Source organism: Parus major, chromosome Z (assembly GCF_001522545.3).
Source record: "Parus major isolate Abel chromosome Z, Parus_major1.1, whole genome shotgun sequence".
Taxonomy (NCBI): Eukaryota; Metazoa; Chordata; class Aves; order Passeriformes; family Paridae; genus Parus; species Parus major.
The window spans coordinates 2,160,636-2,179,300 of record NC_031799.1 but is presented as its reverse complement, the minus strand read 5'-3'; the positions used below and the strand labels follow the sequence as shown (position 1 = coordinate 2,179,300).

General features: G+C 44.2%; 1 protein-coding gene across 5 annotated transcripts in view; it reads left to right on the top strand.

The window, feature by feature from the left end:
• Positions 1-18,665, top strand: part of LOC107216416 (urea transporter 2-like) — a 301,028-nt gene that overhangs the window by 275,933 nt on the left and 6,430 nt on the right. For 4 of the 5 annotated variants that reach the window (XM_015653569.3, XM_015653568.2, XM_015653566.2 and 1 more), the window contains 4 exons: positions 12,193-12,385; positions 14,134-14,323; positions 15,238-15,366; positions 17,719-17,911. In XM_015653569.3, coding sequence (XP_015509055.1) covers positions 12,220-12,385; positions 14,134-14,323; positions 15,238-15,366; positions 17,719-17,911 — 678 coding nt within the window. In that variant the 5' untranslated portion in view covers positions 12,193-12,219. The remainder of the gene's footprint in view (positions 1-12,192; positions 12,386-14,133; positions 14,324-15,237; positions 15,367-17,718; positions 17,912-18,665) is intronic. The other variant, XM_015653570.2, reaches the window with a different exon arrangement.

Below are 18,665 nucleotides of genomic sequence, written 5' to 3'. Positions count from 1 at the left end.
TCCCTTCTCATCAGGCAAGCTGATGTCTGGCTTTCCAAACCCCTAGCTTTCCAAATCAACTTTTCATGACCTCCAAACTAATCCCAACCTTTGCACTGGACTCAGTACAACTGGCAAATTTATATTGTAAGCTTCATTAAGCCTCCTTCGGTCTCATAAATCCTATATTACCCAAGAACTGGCTATGCAGAAAGCACTCAGGGTCACACAAGACTAAGAGTGTGGCATTTAAATAACTCACACTAGTTAGATGTTTCCTCCACGTAACTGGAAGCCTTCATTGAAACAAAATGTTGCATTTTGAGCATTACAATAGAACCCAGCACTGAACCTAACCTTGGCTGCAGATAAGGCATATTCCTCAGGGTGAAAATTTACTGCGAGTAAAACAAGCTGATGCAAACTCTGTATTTTCCTTCACCACCGTGCCAAAGTTCAGCAGTAAGGTTCTGCAATGCATCTTTCAAATCCTGTAAAAATATCTTGTACTAATAATACAGAGAATGAAAAAGGCATAAAGCACATCAAGAGGCTAGAGCTTAAAGTACTCAGAGTGATATCAATATCCTCCATCACAGGACTTGCAAATTTGAAAATGACTGTAGCTCTGTAGTCACCAGTTTCACAGAAGTTATCCCTGATCTAAGGGCAGGAATACACACCAAGAAAAAATTCAGACTAAGGCAGCCAAATCTACTGAAAGCAGCACACAGCTTTTCTCTATGGAGTTAACAAAACTCAACCCTAGCCACCATTCTGCAGTAAATAATTTCATATTCATAACCCCACCTAAGACTATCTTCTTACATGCTACTATTGCTAATCAAAAAGTAGCAATACAACATTTTTTTAAAAGCCCAAGCTGTACAAATTTATGAACATACGTGGCCTGAACCAATTCTACAATTCTGATATGGTTTTTAATTTAAAATTCTTCAGTGAAAAATTTAAATTTTAAATTCCTAATACCTGCCTCCATGTTCTTCCAAGTAATTTCTACACCTGCAACTGACTCCAAGCCTCAGGCAGTGCACTCTGCTCAGCCTGAAGATGATCTCCAAATTTGTTCAGCTACCCAGCTATGAGAGGGAGCCCAGTGTTATCCACAGAGTGAAATTTGGAGTACCTTACTAGAGTCACCAATACCACATTTCCAGCTCTTTTCCACTTGAAGAACTAGGTGTTAATTACAGAAAATGGCTATGACTTTGTCTCCACTTCCCTATTTCTCACACCACAAACTGGTCCCTACATTCCACTCCTTCCTCTCCTCTCTTCGGCTTTGAAGAACCTTGACCTCCCCCTGGATCTCCAAACTCTTTTCTCTGGAAGCTCAATTTGAAAACATCTTCAAGCCTTGTAGGGGAATTCACAGCACTCACACTTGCAAATGATACACAGAAGGATGTCTGGCAAAATGCTCTTTCTCTTTTGTCTGCCTTCCCTTTCCTCACAAACATGGACATTTCATCTAAAATATATGATTGCATAGATTTTAGTCTCATTTATCCCCTGTACAATGGGTATTAACCCCATTTCCAACACTAGCTGTGGACAGGGCTGCCACCACAGCCAAAAGAAACAGGTAAAAAATGTCCTCTGTACAAAATAAAATAAAATACACTGGGACGTGTTATGCTGAAGCTCACAAATCTTAACCCTGAGATTTTTTCTAAATCCATAACTCAGTCAGTCTCCAGAAGACAGAAGGCAGATTTTGGTCTTAGGTTTTAAGTTCTTTACCAGAAACATGTTTGGAAAGAGGAGATAGCACCACCTGCATCTGTGGGTAAGGCTGAACATCAGAAAACGCTTGTCACAACTCTAGGCAGCCTCAGAATTAGCCAGCAATGTCCCCTCTCCCCTTGCAGCCACAGGGAACATTCACATGTGACATTGGAGATAGATAATAGCTTCTAAAAAGGAAAAAAATAAAGCAAAATTAAACATTTAGGAAGATTTAAATATATATATATATATATTATATCCATTTTAATTTTTTTGTTGTTAGAAACTTCTGTAAAGGAACAAGGCTGGTCTGCACACCCCTTCAAAATCCTCCACAAAACGAAGAGCAAGAAAAACCTTGCTCCATCCTGCAGTAAACAAGTCCCCAGTTGCAAACAGCACCAGAAACATTTTTTTGTGTACAACAACAAGAATCCAGAGCAGCTCCACTGAGACTGATGGATATGACCCTTCTCTCACTTCTATAAGTGATGTTTTATTAACTACAGAGGAATAAAACCTGAGATTACAGCCAGACTCTGTCACATAAGTTTTTATCTGCAGCCCTGACTCCTCTGCATCTCTCCATTCTTAGGTCTGATGAAAAGACCATTAACATTAGGGGAATCCCTTGCACTGCATTTCAAAAAGACATAAGGCCATTTCTCCACTGCAGAAAAGCCAATACCATGGCACAGGAGCAAAGAAGTTGCAACACGGGGGGTGAAGACAACACCCCAAATTAGAGAATCCTTGCAAAGTTTGATTAGAAGGGATCTTAAAAGCCTTTTAGTTCCAATCCCCCTGCCATGGACAGGGACACCTTCCACTAGATTGCTCCAAGCCCCATCCAGCCTGCTCCTGAGTACCCTGCAACATGCCACACTTTACCATTTTATTCCAATAAATCTGGAGTTGGCAGCTTGGGAAATTTGTCCTGTCGTTTACAATCTTTGAAGTGCAAACTTCAGACTCACACAGAACAGAGAGCAGAAGTGATGTCTGTGTTTTCAGGTGAGCAAAGCTGCAGACTTCAAAGGTTCCGCACTAGTCTGTGAAGCCTCTTAAAGATTGTCACCTGAGTTTATCAAAAGCTGGAAGAAAACGCATCCATACATCCAGATAAATGTATTCTTTGATCTGAGTGATAAAAACAACTGTTTTTCTTCATGTAAACTCCTTTTTTGTAAATGTTTATGAACTGTGGGAAATTATGTCTCTGCCAGAATTTAAAATAAAGTGATTCAATGGGTTTGCCTTACACTTACCATTCATTATGCTCACAAACATTGCAGGAATCCCAATGGAGTTTTCAAGGAAGGTTCACGATGTTGTAGTTACCAGGGAAACACATGATAAATTGTTGCTATCTGAAAAAGAAAATCCCCATTAACTTTCTATTAAAGAGCAAGTGAAGTGAACTATATGGAGAAATGCCTTTGCGGTTACCATATTAAAATGCTGAGTGCTTTGTCCCAAGATTAACCAAATAATAGCCATGCTCTGACATTTTAATTCACTGTGAGCAGCACCTAGCACTTTACAGTCTGTGGTTTACCATGCTTTGCTAAAGACAGCCCAGTATTCAGCTGGATCAGCCCAGGAACAGCAGACACCACGTGATTGTACTTGCAGTTAAAATATTTACAAGCAAACCTTTGCTAAGCTAGGCTAGAAAAAGAAAAAAAAGCAGCAATGTATTTCACACCAAAATGAAGGGGTTTTGCCAGCTCCCCAAGGTTTGCACAGGATAGCCAACCCCAAATGAAGAGCTTAAAGGTTTAACAACAAGGTAATTTTGCATAGAATAAAAAAGGTTTCTCAGTGTATTTAACATTAGTCATTTGGTCTTGGAGCACAGGTGTTGCAGATCACAAATCACCTGTCTGCAGAGCACCAAGGGAGTCATGGACACTCCAACCCTGCCTTGCCCTTTGTGCTTCCTGGCGTGAGAAAACCACATAGCACCACCTAAGCAGCCACACAGAAAACCATGAAAATGTCCTTGTTCAAAGCCCTCTTTGAGCTCTTGCAGACTGAGTGGGCAGCTGAAGCAGGAATCATCACCTTTAACCATTGCCCCTCTGAAGGAGCTGATGTCCCTGCCTTCTTTTGGTCACTCCCCAGCCTTTGAGACTGACCACAAGACTGCCTCCAAACTTACTGCAGTATGAACGTGGTGCCTAAAATCCCCCTCAGCAGAAGCTAAATTAAATCTGCCTTCTTCCACACTAAAATGTCCTAAGGTACATTTCCTTCCCTGTCCTCTCTTTCGCTCCTATCAGTTATAGTATCTCAGCCTGGCAGAAGGTAGCCCTCAACAAAGAACAGTAATTTCTCTGGCAGCTCCAAACTGATTCACATTTGGCTGCTCATTTCCATCACACTCAAGCCTTTACAGAGTAGGACCCTGAATCACTGTAGTGAGTTTAAAGGATTTATTCTCACTTAAGTGGTCACCTCTGAATTGATGACATTCAGCAGCTGACTTACCCAAGTTTTCACTGTGAATTAATAAGAAAGCAGAGATATTGTCCAGTTTCTTACTGTATTATTCCCACCTCACTACTCTCGGGGATAAAGAAGGCATTAATTTCATTGGAGCTCATGTTAGGATGTCTAAGCTTTGCACCACCAGAGAGGATCTTTAGAAATGCTTCAGACAAGTGGAGGTAGTGTTATGGGTTGAGGGAGTCAGTTTTTCCCTCCTGATGGGACGGGGCAGTGACTCGTTCTGAAAATGAAGAATGAATGAAAATGAAGACAGGCAGCTGATGGTCAGTGTGGAGGAGAAAGACAGGGGGGTCACACCAAAGTGAAACTCAGGAAGATGCTGACACAACAAGGCAGGTGTGACCACCAGGACAGATCCTGCACTAAAGGAGAAGTGATATGACAGGACAGGACAGCAATTCTTTGTGGAAAATGTTGCTAAACACTGGACACCCCACCCCTGGAGGTGTCCAAGGGAAAACTGGACGTTGTACTCAGTGCTCTGGTCTGGGTGACAAGGTGGGGATTGGTCAAAGTTTGAACTCAGTGGTCTTGGGGGTTTTTCCAGCCTTTATAATTCAATAAAAGAATCTGCAAGGTTTAGACACAGCCAGGAAATGAGACTCTAAACCAAACTGAAAGAGCAGCATGAGCTGAAGGTGGTTGACAGCAGAGATAAACAGGGAAAAAGGTGGGAAAGGGAAGGCCCAGTGAGTCCAGGAGTACTACTGACAGGGCTTTTCCTTTATCTGTGAGTCCTTTCCTGCTCCAGATCTGACAGGACATCTCACCCTTCCCTGTCCCCTCTCTTCTAAGAAAAGGCTGGTCCTGGTGATGATCACATCTCTAAGGCCATAACTCTAGGGAAGGGAGGGATATTGGGTTCTCTCTGAAGGCAGGACTCACATCCAACCTCTCTTCAGAGCTGTCAGGTCACCTGGCAAGTTCCTCATAATATCCAGAGGCACAACTTCAGTTGAATGTTTGACACTACACAGCTTCACACCACAGATTTAGCCCTTGCTGTAAATCAGTGTCAGCAGGATGCAAAATAATGGAACAAAAGTCTCATTTTAGTCTGTTGACCTGTTTTCTTTTTCCTTGCCTTATTTTTACTTTTACTGCTCTGCTTCTTAAATCCATTCCTAAAACAAGCAAACCCTTTTTTGTTTCCACTTGCAAAGGATTTTTTAAAAAAAAAGAGTGAGAGAGACGCACAAACACAAAAAGCCAAAAAGAAACAGTGGAGAGGTATGTGTTATTGGACAAGTGTTTAATTTATGGAACTTGGCCGGCAGAACAAGAGTTTGAATTGTACTTCAATAAGTGGAGCTCTTAGAATAAATGTGGCTTGTAAAATTGTTTTACAGTCTGCTTTGCCGAACAGCCAACACCTCATGGAAACCTTTGAAAAACATTCTGTTTAGAAGCTATGGTTTTTATATTTCATATTTTCTCTATTTGTTTTCCCCTCTGGTTTTATAACTGGAACCATATGCAGAAAAACAGGATTTTTTTGTGCCTTAAAATATCTACCTGACCTGAACTACTTTTATTATTAAAAAACAGATAGGATTTTGAAAATTCTTCACGTATGAGGCACTTGGTGCAAACATGAAGGTGTACTTGTTTGATATCCCAGTGAGCTACAGATTTCCTGAGTAACCTTAGGACAGTCATTTAGCTGAGACTCATCACGCCTCTCCCTGCATACACGTGGTGCAGCTGTGTGCATCTGAGCTGTCTGTCTTTCCCATTATAGACAGAAAATGTGACAGCATTTGGGACATGATTCATCTGTGTAGGATGGGAGAGGATGAATCATGCTCTAGATGCATATATTGACCAGCTCTTCACTGGAAGTCAAGGCAAGATGCTCAGGTACAGGCATCCAACCCTCACAGGTCCCATTTCAGTCTCTCTGTGTCACTACAATGATGATGCTGAAACTTCTGGAAGTAAATCCATCCCATCCCAACCATGATGTCCCACACACCTGGCTGATCTCCTTGGAGATGATGCTGATCATTCCATGTCAGCCATGGAGAGGCAACACAGCAATAAGCCTTTAAATGATTATAGGGAGTCAAGAGAAAGAGAACTAGAGTTAGATAATATATTAAAAAAAATTGTTCCCTGTGAGGGTGAAGAGGCCCTGGCACAGGTTGTCCAGAGAAGCTGTGGCTGCCCAATCCCTGGAAGTGTCCAAGGCCTGGAAGGTGTCCCTGCCCATGGCAGGGGGTGAGACAATGTCCCTTTCCACACAAACTCTTTTATGCATCCATGAATCCCTTTCTAACACCATTCAGGAGACCTGAGGTAAGGAAGCCAAAGCCTCCTCCACAGTTACACACATTGCAAGTGTGTGTAAGTGTGTGTGACTGGGGGTGTACAGACAATCCAAATACAAATAATGCCAGCTTCTACCACAGACACAAATCAAATCCATTAAATAAGCTCTGTGCCTCCACCAGCAGAGTGGGAGATACTGCTGCAGCAGAGAGGGAAAGAAGAAGTAAACTTTCACCTTGGAGCAAAGTATTGTGTTACACAGTACAGAGACTGGGAAAGGATGACACAGAAAGACTCCAAGACCACACTGTAAAAGCCAGTTATCTAAATATGGATGTGAGAATCATATTTAGCCCCATTAAACTACCCCAGCTGCTAATTGTTGTGGTTGTGCATGTAAAGATATGATAGAACTGTGGAATCTGGCTTAATTTAAGGCCTGTGATAGGTAAAAAGGTCACTTGAGCAATTTTTTTTCCTTTTAGGTGTTTTTGGGTTGATTTTTTTATTTGTTTTTGGTTTGTTTTTTTTTATTTTAAAGGTCTGTCGCTAAGGGGTTTGTACCTTGTCTCAGAAACTGTGCTCCATGCATCCTCAGGAACTGATCTGAAATGCCCTGCTTTATTCATTTGCTTTCAACATAACAGGTTGATCCCTGGTAGAGCCTCACTTGGTAAAGCCGTGCCAACTCAGCCTGGCGTTCTGTCACTTTCCCAAAGCTTTTCCCCCTAGCTGTACATGGTATTTCTTCTCTATTCCTTTATGGCTTCTTATGGAGAGAAATGGGCTTTTGCAAACTGCTTCTCTTCAAGGCCCTTGTGAGGCCACATCCCTTGAAGTCAGTGCGTTTCTGATGACTGGGCTCTCAGCACAGAAGGGGAAAGATAATTCATCCAGGCTTGGCTCCAGGTACCTTAACACATGGCCAAGCTCCCAACACAAACAGCAGCCCTGTAGAGCATTTGGCCCAAGTGTTCTCATCACCCATCACGCTGGCCATGCACCATCTCACTGTTCTGACCAAAAAAATTGGTCTTTTTTTTACTTTTTTTTAAATTTGCATGGGGCCACCAGATCAGTGAAGGCTTTGTGATGGTGGGAACGTTTTCTTTAGCAGCACAAGCCAAAGAGAAACCCAGAGCTCGGTCTGGGAGGCCTTAAAGATACACTTCTCTGTGCTGTCAGCACCCTGCACCTCAAAAGCAGGCTGCAGCAGCTGTCTGCTGGGGGATGAGCAGGCACAGGTAGGTCTGGAGGTGAGTCCCAACCACCTGGCACTACCCTGCAGTCTGGAAAATGTTCTTATCAAGCAGGACTGCTCATTACCACGCTGATGAATTGGTGTTTGCTAACAAAAGGCCCTTTCTCAAGGAATTCCTCATCAGCCCTAGGTGTGCCATAAGTGATTCAGGCTCTCATTAGCCTTAATTAGATAATTGTTCAAATGATTTCTCTGTTATTCATGCAGCCTGTACCACTGAGCACCAGCCCATCGATAGACTGACAGGTGTTCTCTGCATAGAAATGGTGTTTTTTCTCCCAGGGTGAAATGATCCTGCAGGAATCCCTGTGCCCACCACAACCCTCCAGGATTTTACCCAGCTGTTGCAGCCCCTTGTGCTGTTCTTACATAAAGCCCCATGGTTCAGCACTGCAGCACTGCAGAGGCTTACAGCATCCCCTGATAGCTGTTTGGTTTTTGGGGTTTTTTTTTTTGCTTTTATTTTTTTTGCTTTTATTTTTTTGTGCTTTTTATTTTTTTCCCCACTACTTGTTTCCCACAAAATCTGGTAATTCTTCAGCCTTCTCCTCCAGCCATGTCCCAGGTCGTTTTGCTGTCTGAGGAGGGTGAGTGTGCTCCATCCAAGATGAGACTTTGTTTCTTTCCAATCCATAAGAAGAAAGAAAACAGGAATCATAAAAAAAAGGGGCTACTTTTGGGGTTTTTTTTCCTTAGCCCCAGAACTTCAATGCCTGACTTGATGCAGGTTACAGGCCTGTTGCAGATGGCTCGGTGATTTAAAAGCACTAGCCTGCGACTATAGATCCCACTTCCAAAAACTTCAAGGTTGACCTTGGCAAAGACTCCTAGGCTGGAACTTTTCTTGCCTGCAAACAGACCTTAAAAGCTCAGCCACCCTCTGCAGCCAGTGGAAAAAGAGAGCAGAACACCCTTTTTTTTTTTTTTCCTTTTTCACTACCCAGCTAGGTAAGTTAGGAAAAAGAGATACCAGTCACTCTCTGGAGATATTACTTTCTCTCTACAGATGGGAATTGACTGCAGAGGGGTCTTATGATTTCCCCTTATGAAGAGGAAATATGGTGACATTGCCTTTAACCCCTGACAGTTAAATGATGTGAGCAAAACAAGAAATTTGAAAAAACACAGGTCCCACATCTCAGTTTCAGAGGGAATTGAGCTGTGCAGCCTTGTAAGTATAGGGTTTAGGAGCTCTGAAGTCATGTTTCTGCTTTGTAAAACCCCCAATTTTTCCCAGTGGGGTTTAAAATTAGCATAAGCTTTCCATGTGCTGTGATGATTTAGACACGACCCCTTGGCATTTATTCTCCCTGCTGGTAACAGCTGTACTGCCCAGCTCATGGTGGTTACTGTTCACAGCTAAGGGACCACTCACCTTTCTTTATTGATGTATCCCTAAAACTTCAAGACCATAGGACATGTTCCAGTCTCCCTTACATGGATCCAATGCAGCTCCTGAGCCCACCTCAGCCCTTGGAATCCTTTGGAAAACACTTCAGGGAGAACATGAGCAAATAAACAAAGTAGAGAAAATGGAATAGGATCACAGAAGCATAGAATTGTTTAAGTTGGAAAAGCACTCTAAGAGCATCAAGTCCAACAATAACCCAGCACTGCCAAGGCCACCACTAACCCATGTCCCCAAGTGCCACATTCAGACAATTTTTGATTCCACCACTGCCCTGGGCAGCCTGTTCCAGTGTTCACCAGAGATTTATCTCTGTTATCAGGTCAACTGCTAAATATGACTGTGAACCTCTGTAGGAAAAGCAACCTCAGTGACAGCCAGGTGTTGGCCTGGCATTTCCCTGGAGTCTCTTTTCTGCTTGTGCTGTTGCCCTCAGACCCTATGTCACTCCCAAAAAATACTGGGTGCCTATAGAGCACCCAGGCTGATCTGCCTGTGGGAACAGCAGGAGCTTTCTGCTGGCAGGTGTGGGCTCAGATGGCTTGGCTTCCACCTGAAGGTGCCCAGAGCTACACCTGAGGAAATTATACATCTTACAAAGCCCCAGTGCTCATGGGATATAACCTGGCACAAATATCTGCTTTTCCAGTAGGAGCTGGTTTCTTACTATCTCAGAGGGATGTAAATTCCCAGTATCTAACCACTGCAAATTCCCTCAGCCTAGAGGACACAGGAGAGGAGAAGGGGAACTCCAGCTCAGTGTTCCCTATGCCAAGGACTTCCTGGCTAGCCACAAGGAATAGCCAAAAATGACAGTCACCAAGGCTGCCTTAAACCAGGAACTGGACTCAGCTTTTTGCCAGAATGAGATTACAGATCAGAAAACAAAGAAGGATAATAAAACCACCCCCTTTTCTTCTTTTGCTCCTTGTTTATTCCCACACTGAGCACAACTTTGCAAAACCTCAAAACCTCCCTGTCAACCCCCTGAAACACCCCTGGGCAAGGGCTGGAGCCCCTCTGCTCTGGAGCCAGGCTGGGAGAGCTGGGGCTGCTCCCCTGCACAAGAGAAGGCTCCAGGGAGAGCTGAGAGCCCCTGGCAGGGCCTAAAGGGGCTCCAGGAGAGCTGCCCAGGGACTGGGGACAAGGCCTGCAGGGACAGGACAAGGGGGAATGATTTTAAATTAAAACAGGGGAGATTTAGCTTACATATAAGGAAGGAAGTCTTGTCTGTGAGGCTGTGGTAGAGGTTTCCCAGAGCAGCTGTGGCTGCCCCATCCCTGGAAGTGTCCAAGGCCAGGCTGGACAGCCCTGGGATAGTGGAAGGTGATCTGGGATAGTGAAAAGTTTCTCTGCCCATGGCAGGGGGTGGAATGAGATGAGCTTTTAGGTTCCTTCCCAGCCAAACCAATCCCTAATTACCTGATTCAAGATTTGCAGGTGTCTATTCCTTTCACAACCACTTTTGTTTGTTTGTTTGTTTGTTTGTTTGTTCATTTGGTTGGGGTTTTTTGTGTTGTTGTTGTTGTTGTTGTGGGGTTTTTTGTTTGGTTGTTTTTTTTGTTGTTGTTTTAGACCATGTAATACCTTCTATAATGCCCCTCCATTAGGCACAGACAAAGGCAGTGATGCTTAGGCTTTGCTAGTAGGCTTTCACACCGCAGCCTGTGCGGATGCTGGTGCTGAAGGTCACCCCAAAGGCTCTGGCTGCCGTGGGAAGAGCTGCCGGCAGAGAGAGCCAGAGCTCTCTGCAGGGCTGCACTTAGCTTTGCGCTGCCAGGACAGAGGGAAAACAGCTTTCCTTGCTCAAGGACCTTCTTCCGAGGGCATTTAGAGCCACTGGTATTTTTGCCGTCTTCCTGACACTGTTCCTCTCTGCAAAGCAGCCTTTCCTGCAGCCAGGCATCCCTCCCTGCTGCAGCTGCAGGCTCCAGCTCCGACAGACAGCCTCTCCCGAGCCACCCATAAACATGCTCCCACCGGAAGATGGTGCCCATATTCCACCAAACAGGGGGCAAGCCCTCCACAGCACAGTCCACTTTGGGCCAATACCGAAAAGAAACCCAGCCACACTACATCAAGATCACCAGAGCAAATCCCACATCTGATGCCAGGCTCCTCCAGGCAGCAGGGATGCAATTTTGAGGGTGTAACCTGCAGTGTAACTCACCAGGCTGCAGTGCAGTGTATTTGTGTATTTTCTCTTTAAGGTTTATATGGTAATGGACTTTTTAATGAGCAAAGCCCCATAACTGTAATTGGGAGATTAATAAACCCTTATTCCTCCTGAATATTCACCTGCTGAGGAGCACACAACCCTGAGCCGGTGCTCTTGTCCTTGTCAAAAGCCACATGTGGATGCTGATTTCTGTGCAGTGCTTTGATGTTACCCCAGGTTGCTTTTGATGGCCTATCAAAGGCAGATATGGAATGAGGAGCATCATAGATTCCTGGTGATACACAAAAGCACCAACTCACAACATCAGAAAGGACACACACTTCAGCCTCTCCTCTCGTATTTTCTCGTCCCCTACTCTCTGCTGCCATCCTGGCAATTTGCATTGCTTGTCTCCAGCTCACTGCTGGACAAACTTCAGCAGGCTCCCTTCTCAGCACCTGCCACAGCAGCCACACTCACCCAAGCATGGTCAGCACACAGGTGCCACTCAGTTTTTTGGCAGATGCCATGTGTCATGTCCAACCAGCAGCTTGTCACAGGCTGCACCAGGAGCTGGAGTGAGGGTGGAGTGCTGCAAGGCACCATGCCACAAATCTCTTTCCCCCTGCAGCTCTGTGTGCCACAGCCCCACGACAGCAGCAGGGCACTGCCTGGTCCCCACCCCTGAGAGGAGACACCACTGCAGCACACACCCCTCCCAGCTGTGGATCCAGCAGATCCCTTCTCCATAAAAATTATTAAAAAATAAAAGATATCACCACTGGGTGATACAGGTTGTCAGAGACCAGCCCAAAAGGGTTTTTTCTACCACATTGTCTCTGTGATTTACAGTTGCCCTTTGCCATTACCCAAAAGAGGATGGAGCTCGGCGAGATCGTTGTGACTGAACATCCCAATGAGAGGGAGCTGTACAAGAAGGAGATGCCAAGAGCTCAGGACCTGCTGTGGAGAAGTGGAAACTGGATCCTCCATGGTTTTGGGTATCTCACAGGAGAAATGAAAGAATATGGAGAGTGGATGAAAAGTAAGAAGGAGGGTGTGTCTGGGGATACCCATATTGCCAGCAGTACCTCCAGTGAAATGTGTTTCACCCCCTGAAGCAGAGCAGAAGCAGCATGGTCCAAGCTCACTGCAAACTCTGGCCTTTCAAGTATCTCACTCTCAGGAAGACAATCTCACTGCATTCTCTGGCCATCACTATGGCAGCAGGCAAAATTCAGCACGGTCCTAAGATGTCTTTCACACTTAATCAGTTACATGTCATTAGCATCAAGTCTGACATAGCAGTGCCCAGAAGCACTGAGAGAGTGTCACAATGCCAAAAAACAGAAGACAAGACTGATCTCAAAGGTTCACTGTCCAGACAGGAGCAATACATGAGCAGACAGTCCAAGCTACCTGTAATTACCGGGGATGAGGATTTGAGAAGCTGTGTAAAACTGTGGGTACTCTGTCAAGGCTAGGGCTGTTAGCAGTACTCCTCCAGCAATGGGAGAGAAATAGGAGACATCCATTTACAGCCAGGCCAGTGTGATCCCCAGACACAGGAATATCTCCTCCTGTTTTCTCTTTACTCCAGTGGTCCATGCTTTGTAGACAATTTTTCTTACTCGGTGTTCTGGAAAGCTTTGGCCACTGTCCTCTGGTTATATTTGACTTTTTACAGCTAATGCTTGTGTCTGAAACTAAGTGTATTGCTGATACATAGCTCAACACCAAATACTAATTAAAATTATTTCAGACAAGCCTGTTCATTTTCCTCTAAGGAACCCCTTCCTCCTCCTCCTCCTTCTAGCTCCCCCTCCTTAACCCTGCCTGAAAGGAGTTCTTAGGAATAAGCCATTGCCCATATTCAGAAAATACTCTGGAACCTTACACTGCATCTAATGAACGATCAAATTAAGATTATTAATTTCAAATTTTGAAGACAATAAAAGCTGAATATACACATTGCATGAACATCTGAACATCTTGTACACACAAGCAGTTTCCCTCTCCTATCCATTCTACTTGCATCATCCTTTAATAGCACACAGCAGTTCAGAAATGGTTGCACTTTTCCCAGAAGAGAGGCAGAAGAAAAACTCAAGTCAATTTGCAGGAGGAGAACCAGCAGCAAAAAGTTATTGCAGTGCCCTTATCCCACCTTCTCCCTACACTCACTTGAGGTATCTGTGCTTGGTGTCTGTTTACTCTGCCCAGGTCCAATAACCCTCTCTAATAACTTCTTGTCCTCTAGAAATGCCTCTTTGCCCTGAGTCCAAGCTATAATTACTGTTTTCTAATTTAGCTCTCAAAATACTTTTTAGAAACCTTTGACCCCATCTCCTATGTACACCATACCACCATGTTCAGGGTTGCTGATTTTCTTCCTACAGTAGAAAAATTGCTTCCTTTTCATATTTCCCTACATGCGTACAAAATATTTTCAGAGTCCCCCTCTGCATTTGAATTATAAACCAAAAAGAGTTTGTCTCCTTACTGAATTTATAGCAGAATCTAAGGTGATCTACCATGCAAGTAGTCCTCTGACCACCATAAATAAATTACTTGTTTGTCTGTCCCTCCATGAATTTTTTAGCAGTGCCCGGTCCATCTATATTAGTTCTCAAGTGACAGATGCAAAATATGCCGAGACAACAATCAGTCAGAGACTTTTTTTACAGAACTGTTAATATTTCACCTCTGTTCTGTGCCCAGAAAGAGGCTGCAGAGATTGTGCTTTGCTGAAATGATGTCTTTTCAACAGTGTTTTGCCTTGATCTCCTCCAGACAAACCCTTAATGGTTCAGCTGGTGGACTGGATCTTGCGAGGGACCTCTCAGGTGATGTTTGTCAACAATCCTCTCAGTGGACTGATCATTTTAGTGGGGCTTTTCATCCAGAGCCCCTGGTGGATGCTCACAGGCTGCACTGGAACCACTGTGTCCACGTTAACTGCGCTGGCCCTCAGTCAGGACAGGTAGGTGGCACATCGTGTCCTCATGCCCTTCATAAAAATTGATGGTGGTGATATTTTTTGGAGCCCTCTGATGTCTTCACCTGAGCCTCTGTTAGAGACAGAAGGCTCAGGTGAAGACAGAGCTGTGGCCCAACAAGAGCTGGCCTGTCCCTGTGGCTGTCTGTCCTCCTGAAGACAGTTCTTCCTCCCTTATAGCCATCCTCACATTAAATTAATCCACCAACACCAGAGGTTTATGTCCAAAAAAGAGACAGAGGGGTCCTTTTACTTTATTTAAATAAAGGGAGAGGCCATGGGGCGTTCCTCTGGAGTCTCTCAAATTTTTGGAGGATGCAGCCTCGTTTTTATCCTAATTTCCTGGCTGTACGTCCCTCTCTCTTTTCCTTGGCTGCGGTACTTGAGAGGTACAGACTTCCTGGAATGCCTGATACCTAGGATTCCTCTCTAATGTATAACCCTCCCTTTTAATTTTTAATTCTTAAGGAATTTATGGTTTTTCCCCATTGTTTCTTTCATCTTTTAATATCCAGTTTAATTTATCAGCGAACCTACAGTTTGTAAGGGCAAATACTTTTTTTTCCATTCATCGATCAGTGAGTGGAGTCCTTTCCATTGTTTCTTTTATCTCTCTGTGCTAGTTTTATCTACCAGCAGACCCACAGCTTGTTTGTAAAGACAAATCTATCATTCATCTCACAACCACGTAGGTCCTTTGAGTCACGAGGATCCCTCTCCATCATCCCTCAGCCCCCAAACTTCCCCCTTCCACACGCCAGTGCAAGGCAGTACATCAGTAATCTCACTTTTCATCCCTTCACCAGGGGCAGGACATTCACAAACCACATTTCAGTGGGTCCCAGAGATGGGTCCCACCTCCAGCCAAGCTTTCTACCTCTCACTTCTTTCCATCACAGGCCGTCCATCGCAGCCGGGCTGCACGGCTACAACGGGATCCTGGTGGGCCTGCTCATGGCTGTCTACTCTGACAAAGGGGATTACTACTGGTGGCTTCTCCCCCCTGTGGCAGTGATATCCATGGCCTGGTAAGTGCCACTGATCCTCCTAGGGACAATTCCCAAAGGGTGGGTCTGGCTACGAACAGCTCAGGCCCACTGAGGCCTCCTCTGCCCTACACCAGTAACTCCAGACCGGACGGCACCAGAGGGTTGTGTTCGTCACACAGAGCTCGTGGTAGGAGTGAAGGGCACAAAAACACTGATTATACCACACAGGCAAAGCAGTCCCACCCCAATCCTCCAAAAACAGCCCTCAGCAGCAGGACACACACGGGTGGGAGGTCGCTGCACCCAACACCACAACGCTTCTTCCTCATCCACGAGTCAACCCTGCACTCATCCCAGGGCTGAGTTCAATATTTCCCTTGTCAGATGTGCAACCAGTCATGAGCAAAAATTAATTCCTCCAAGTAGCTCCAGTGGACAGACTATGTCCTTCCAGGATTAAATTTTGCTGGTTTTGAATATGGATCTGAACAGCACTGCAGAATCTGTTTAACAGCCTTAACTGAAATTAATTTAATAGTCACATTTTAATCACTGTAAGCAGTAAGATGCAAGCTATTATTGGATTTTCACTGCTTTTAAGATTAGATTTGTTTTACATTTTATTTCTTAAGTCATTCTCAGTAAAGGTCATCATATAACAATCTCTCAAAATCCAGGAGATGTTGCAAGAACATTTAGTTTGTCTTATCTGCCAGAATTCCTTGAGGTCTTTTGTTCAAAATTTTCTTCATTGTTTAGTTCACAAGTCTTGAGGGTAGAGCTGAAATATTTTAAAATCAGACACTTCAGTGATTTTTTTTAACTGATACTTTTACTTTCAGCTTTAGAAGTCAGCATTTATTTAACTGTTTCCTTTTTTCCTGACAAGATGTGTAAGTGACAGAAGCTTTGTATTTCAGCACAGAAATTAGGACACCATTTTCACTGAAGTACTGATTTTTTTATTTTTTTTTCCGACAGCTGCAAGCAAGGAAGTCTGTAAACTCCTTTGGGAACCAATCTTGTCAAAAAAAGAGTAGGCTTCATCTGAGATTACACAGGGAGAGCAAAGCATTTTTCCCTCTGACAGTATCTATACAGCAGGACACAAGATGTTGCTTTTGAAGTGTCAAATAATTTGGATGGGGTCATTTTTTTATTATAACCAGCTTAATGACCTTCCAGGGCTCAAATGCAGTTCCTTGAAAAATTAAAGTCTTTAAATTGATTTTTTATAAACTATGTAATGTTCACTGCTACTTGGAGTGGACTGTAGGAGCTTTTCAGCTCACCTGTAGCAGAAGAACACTTCTGGAAGGAGAACATGAGCCATTTGCACCAAGGACTGCTCATTTCTTCTCTTCCTTGAGCTTTCTGGGGCCCATAAAAACCAGATATTACCTTGCCAATATGGAGGACACATACTTCAAGTGGAAATCAGGCAGTCTGGAAATATCCTGAGGAGAGCAGATCAAACAAAGATTATAACTCAGGTTCTACAGACAAGAACTTTGGGTTTTGAAGGTTTGCATGTCTTTTGTGCTCTGCTCTCGGCTGAGTCTCTACCCAAAAACTTTACATGCTAAAAATATTAAATCAAGCTATTTAAAAAAAAGTCTCAGCTTTCAGTAAACTGTATGATTTTGTATGGTATCCGGGCAGAACAAAATTACATCAGTCAAAGTCTGAGTGAAGTCTGATACCAACACCTTTCCTAGCTCTGCTACAGTGGCGGCTCTTTCTTTACAGTCTGTTGGGTCTCACAGTCCCCAAAAAGTGTCTAACATAGCAAATACTTCCATCTTTCTTAACTGAAGACCTTTCTACCCTTTTTGATCACTTCTTCTTTATTTCTCTTTCAGAGCCATTTCCTGATATCCTTCAAAATGTTTAAACAAGAACAAAACAAAACAAAAAACAAAAACAAAAAAAAAAATATAGGCAAAAAAGAAAAAAGGCAAATTGGGTAATTTCCAACTCCCTCCTGCCTCCTCAAGAAAGACAGCAGCTTTTCTGGACCATTTAAAGTTCTCCACAGTTCTTGTGACATTCCCAAAATTTCATTTTCTGCTTCTTGTTCAAATTATAAACTGACTAGTAAGTCAGGTTGCCTGTCTCTGTCCATGCCCAAATGCTGTATTGGGTGCATACATGGATGTGGGATTATTTTTTTCAGAAATATGAACAGCTTTTGACAACTCTTTGTTTGATGCAGATGAAGATACTGAAGTATTCACCACTTGGCATTGCTACAAGGAAGTGTATTTGCCCTTATTTGCTAAAATTACCATTTTGTGACCAAAGAGGAAGGCTGTCTCACCCCTAAAAATTGTGATGTTTTAACAGTATTTAATTGTGAAGTTATAATTGTATTTGTTCTCCTGTTCTCAGCCCAGTCCTGTCCAGTGCTTTGGGATCCATCTTCAGCAAATGGGACCTTCCTGTTTTCACTCTGCCCTTCAACATTGCGGTGACCCTGTACCTGGCAGCCACAGGACACTACAACCCCTTCTTCCCCACAACCCTTATCAAGCCCGTAGCTGCAGTGCCCAATATCACCTGGTCTGACATCAATGTACCTCTGGTAAGCTTCACAACATCAAGTTTGTGGTATTTCACTGCACAGGTGAGCATGAGGTTCACCTCTGGGTGACACTTTCACCTGGGTCAGAACAACTCGGGAGCAACTCTCAGAAGTACAGGGGCTGGTTCAGTGCAAGCACAGCAGTGCCACAGAATCCCCAGGGACAGTCCTGGCTGATCCAGGCTGGTGGAGCCTGAGGGAGCAAAGAACCTGAGCGTCATTCCACTCAAACTTGGGTTGTCCCAAAAATAGTCTTGAGTGTACATCCAGCACACATCTGGATATGGCCTCCTGCTGTCCAGAAATGGGTAAAAATATCATCAGCAACACAGTCAATGGCAATGTGAAAATTTAGAGGAAAGATCAGGATTTCAAAGTGACAGAAACTCATTTATACCCAGTCCCCTCACATCTAGCTCTAGGTCTGGAGGGTCACCTTCCCAAAGGAGAATAGGGTAACTGATCCAGAGGGTTGTGGTCAATGGCTCAGGGTCCCAGTGGACATCAGGGACAGGTGGTGTCCCTCAGGGGTCCATATGGGCACCAGAGTCCCTGAATATCTTCATTAATGACACAGACAGAGGCATCAAGGGCAGCCTCAGGGAATCTGCAGATGGCACCAAGCTGAGAGGTGCAGCTGACACACCTGGAGCATGGGATGACATCCAGAGGGACCTGGGCAGGCTGGAGATGTGGAACCTCTCAGGTTTAACAAGGCCAAGTGCTGGAGCTGCAGCTGGGTCAGGGCAGCCCC